Source organism: Austrofundulus limnaeus, unplaced genomic scaffold (genome assembly GCF_001266775.1).
Source record: "Austrofundulus limnaeus strain Quisiro unplaced genomic scaffold, Austrofundulus_limnaeus-1.0 Scaffold332, whole genome shotgun sequence".
Classification (NCBI taxonomy): Eukaryota; Metazoa; Chordata; class Actinopteri; order Cyprinodontiformes; family Rivulidae; genus Austrofundulus; species Austrofundulus limnaeus.
Window position 1 is genome coordinate 52,456 of NW_013952734.1, and position 4,666 is coordinate 57,121.

Genomic DNA, 4,666 nt, shown 5'->3' on the forward strand with positions numbered 1-4,666 from the left:
AAATGAGTTCATGATGAGACTTGTGGGGCAGCTTTTTATTTAGTTACAAAACCAATTTAGTTTGGATTACAGAACCAGTTTAGAGCAAAAGTCAATTTCAGACTATTATTGGGGCTGTCTAATCCTGGTCCCTGACCATAATCTGGTCCAACACACCTGATTTAAGTCAATGGTTGATTAACAGGCTTAGAGGGGTTTAATCAATGAATCAACTGGACGGTCTATGTTTTTTGACCAGCACTGACCTCAAAGTCCAACATGGCTGACCTGAAAGTTGTTAGTGTCAGTTATACATTTAGTTTACAGGATTGTCAGTTTGAATCTCAGTAATCRATAGGGTGTTTCAGTCTTGTAGAAACAGGGTGGGCAATCAGAGGCCCAATCTGAAGGTAGCAGGGTCCAGCTGAGGGATGACCCACGTCAAAAATCCTTTCATTTTTGGATGAAGGCAGTGTACGTAGTAACATCCAACATGGCACAATCAGTTCTTTGAAAGGTCTCCTGTTATCTCCAGTTGGCCCAGCTGCTCCTGCTCGAGTCCCTGAAATGGGTGGACTTGTCAGAGACGGTGCCATTGTCTCGGTGGTCTTTGGGGAGTAGAGCTCGAGTAGATCTGATGTTTTCAGATGTCCTCAGCGGGGACGTCGACCTAGAGGAGGGGACAACTCTCAGTGACCCTGTTTGGGAAACCGAGGAGGAAGTCTTGTAGGAGGTTTTAGGGGAACCAGTGTTGGATAAAGAAGCGTTGGTTCGTCTGAAAGACGACGATGCGGTGTTTCGTGCAAACCCTGGCGGATTGGACAAAGAAGTGGTTTTGGTTTTGTGTAGAGGCGTAACAGGAGCGCTGATGCTKCTCCCTCTGTCACTTTGAGTGAGCRCTCGCAGCAGACACATCTTCTCCTCCGTTTGGGTTTTGGGTTTCGTTAAGGCTTTACGGATCGAAGGCCTCCTTTGCACATCTGTGCTCTGAGTTCGGGTAGCTGTGCCCGGAACCTTCTGGTCCCTCAGTTCTTTGGAGTCTGGCATCTTGGATGGTTGAGGGGCAGTTGAAGGGTGGGAGTGTCGGATGGGAGTGCTGGGCAGAGTGCTGAGCCCTGTTCTGAAGCAGCTCTGGTTGTGAGCAGAAGGGTTTTCTGGATGTTTGGCGCCTCGGTTGGTCTTGGTGATGGGTACAACTCGCCTCATGTTCTGGTTCTGGGAGCTGGTCGTGCTGCAGACAGATCTGATACGTGTCAGGGTTGTGTTTGATGGTTTCACTGAAGTATTTTGAGCTTTAGCATTGTTCAAGTTCTTGGTAGATTGTTTGGATGAAGTAGCTAGTTTTGCTTTTCCATCTGTGGAAGACGTCTTTTCTGTTGTATGCCTACAAGATGTCTTGTTTCTGCTCGGGACAGRTGCATTTCCACTTTTCTTTGGTGTTGTCACTTGATTGGATGTTACATTATCTTCCTCTGAAGCGTCTACAGTCAGACCAGGACCGGGACTGGCTGGTGCAGGCTCTGTGGGATGCGGTCCAGGTGAAGACACGAGGAGTGACGAGTCGTTACAACGGGACACTGGTTGACAGCTGATGGGTATGGACCCGGACTTTTCACTGTCCAGATGAAGTTCTGAAGACATATGATGGTGTGGAGGAGAGGACGTTTGATTTTCAGCCCCATTCCGATCCTTTTCAGTTTGTGTACTTTCACCTGCTGACTCACACACACCTGTCACACACCACACAATCACCTTGTCTTCCTCGCCGTCCTGTTGTGGTGAGGGAGACGTCGTCACGATTATTTCCACATCAGATGTCTCACCTTTCTTGGAGTTATCGTTCAGATTTAGTATTTGTGAGTCATCCACCACCTCTTGGTTCAAAGTTTTCATTATTGCTTCATCTTGCTGATGATAATGGATGTCTTCATCAAACGTTTGGAGCTCAGGAACCAGTGTACTTTTCTCTAAAACCCCAGAAACATTGTCTTTGTTATCATCAGGGAGAGTCTGATGGTGTGAAAGGTTCTCCAGTTGATTGTTTTCATTGTTGTTGTGGTCTGTCTGCTGATTAGAGTAAGAGGAAGGTTTAACTGTCTCTACTTGATCGTGGACGCCATCTTTGCTAATGACAGTGGAGTCCGAGGAGGTCTTGGAAGGTACAGAGGTGGTTGGTGGGTCTGTCGTTTTTGGAGATGATACTGAACCTTTAAGCTCAGATTTAGGCGAGGCTGATGAGAGATGTGTCTTTCCTCTTGGCCGAGGGACTCTGTGGTCCTCGGAGAGTTTGAAGAAGGTGCTCAGTTCACGGTCAGCGGCGAACAGAGGCGAGCTTGATGGAGGGTTCCTGGTTCGATGGGAGTTCAACAAGCGCCCACGAGTAACATGGTTGCCCTTTGGGGTCGTGCGGAGCTGGGACTTTGGGGTAATGAACTCTAGAAGTCCAGTGTCATCTTTCGACACGACGGTGGACATGTCTGTCTCACTGCTGCAGCGCAGCCCGACGGCTCCACGGACCTACCAGACACAGGAAGTCCATTAAAGGTCCAGAACTTAGAGTATCTTTGTTTTTCAGAGAGGGATTCTGAGTCCACATACCTGCTCTCCTCCAGACCAGGACCGTCTCTTCAGTTCTGTCTCCTGTGTTTGCTGACGAGCAGCCTCCTTCGCCTCCCTTTCCTTGTTTTCCTTTGAAACAAGAAAACGATTTTACMACCAAACTGTCACAGCTCTGCTGGAGACACGTCCTCACTCGTACAAACGTTGTAATTAAAGGGTCAAAGGTTTGTTGGGACACCTTGACGGCGCAGGTGAATCTGAGGCAGAAGGTGTGGAAGATGCAGAAGCAGTCGTCCAGCCTGRACGTCCCTCTGTCCTCGCAAAAGAAGTCGATCAGCTTGTCGCCTTCCTTCTTCAGCTGCTGCTGGCTGTCGCGTAGCGAGCACAAAGACGACGTGGCGCTCTGGAAGAGAGAGGGACATTCTGGATAAGTGGACAAACTGTCCACAACGTTCGTCCAGACAGGACAGACCTGCTTTACTCCAGAAACTCAATCTCTATTTAACACGTGGTATTAGGATGTTTAGACGTGTTTTTATGGAGAGGATTTGTAACGATGGTACCTGCAGGAAGACGTCCATCTGCTGCAGCAGCTCCGTGTCTTTCTGGATGCTCTCCTCCACTGAGCGCGTGCGAGTCGTCAACACCTGGAGCTCAGCATCCAGGGCTTCAAAAGGAATCCTGCAAAAAATATTTAATTTTTAAAGTGCATCAAGGAGAGAATAGACGTGACACAGCTGGGTTCAAGCTGCAGGGGCGTCTCACCTGGATGCAGCCTGGACGTCGCTCARTTTGAGAGGAAACTCCAGCAGCTTCTCGTCTTTTTTCTGAGCTTCCTGAAGGAGAAACGTGAAGGCTTTGAGCTTCAGAGCTGGTGCTAYGAATATCTTAACACGACTTCAACTCACTGACCAGAGCGACAAAGTGCAGCAGGTTCATGCCCGGTTTGTTGGACTTGGTGTCTGCGAGGGACAGGAGGGACGACAACTTGAAGCCCACAGCATTTCCTGCAGCGCCTCCCTGTTGACACAGAAGAGTTACCCCTAATTTACACTACATGTGTTCCGTCTCCGCTGCGCAGCGCAGGTCGCAGCCGTGCTTTTCAAATCCAGTTTACACTACCTCCGCCCCGCTCCGCTCTGACAGACGTGCAGGAAAGAGATAGCGCGATAAATTCACTGATGTGTGGAAGTCAGAGCAAAAAATAATTAATTCTGTGAAAGATGAACTCCAAACACAGCTGAAAACGATATAAAGGCTTTTGGTATCTATGTTGAAACTGTCTCGCTGTCGGCTTTCTGAAACTTCTGATTTCAAAATAAAATCCATGTGTATCGTGTGTGTGTGCACATATGCTTCATGCTACATGTTTCCATCTGCTTCCCAAACAGAACGATACATTCTGACAGCATTTGTATAGAAATATATCCGTATATTTATTAATAYACCCGCAATTTCGACATTGTTCTGACAAATTATTCTGCCGAATAGTGTCTTATTTTGAAAATACGGATGTTGTGCTCGTTTCTTTTCCTGTTGGTGCGACGTAACCTTTAAAAATTGACTCCGGCGCTGCTCCGTCGTCCGGCAAAAATAGGATCTGTTCTAATATTGACGGATTACCGTCCGCTCACCGCCGCCCTGCACCGCCAGTGTAAACACTGTCATTGATTATAATGGGTGTGTGTTAGCTGTGGAGGTCGGACCGCAGCGGAGTGGAGACGGAACACATGTAGTGTAAATTAGGGGTTAGACACTGATATTTAGGGTTTAAAATACTTTGTAATGTGTTTACTGTGATTTTCTTAACTTTCCTGTTTTCTCTGTATTTATTCTGCACCTTTTCTGTTCCACATCACTTCAACAACTAAGAAAAGATTTTATCTAACAGTAACAAATATTTTACACTTTTAGGATGTATTATACAACATAAATTATCAATTTTCCAAGAGTGTGTATTAACCAGGTGTAAAAATTACAACACAATTCAACAAATACACCCATAATGTGACATGACTAAAACCCTGCATGTCGTGTTTAGCTGTTATGCTAAAACATATATTTATGACAATGTAAATGTCATTTATGATTTGTCATTTGTAAATGTCAAATAAATGTCATTTTATTG

The 4,666-nt window shown here is 46.4% G+C and overlaps 1 protein-coding gene across 1 annotated transcript in view; it reads right to left on the reverse strand.

Moving 5' to 3' along the window:
• The window catches only part of LOC106527576 (FH2 domain-containing protein 1), a 19,197-nt gene continuing 14,531 nt past the window's right edge, over window positions 1–4,666 (reverse strand). Inside the window, exons 9-14 of the mRNA XM_014022499.1 lie at window positions 3,451–3,558; window positions 3,304–3,374; window positions 3,102–3,219; window positions 2,777–2,941; window positions 2,578–2,667; window positions 1–2,496 (exon numbers count right to left, since the gene is read on the reverse strand). Coding sequence (XP_013877953.1) covers window positions 505–2,496; window positions 2,578–2,667; window positions 2,777–2,941; window positions 3,102–3,219; window positions 3,304–3,374; window positions 3,451–3,558 — 2,544 coding nt within the window. The 3' untranslated portion in view covers window positions 1–504. The remainder of the gene's footprint in view (window positions 2,497–2,577; window positions 2,668–2,776; window positions 2,942–3,101; window positions 3,220–3,303; window positions 3,375–3,450; window positions 3,559–4,666) is intronic.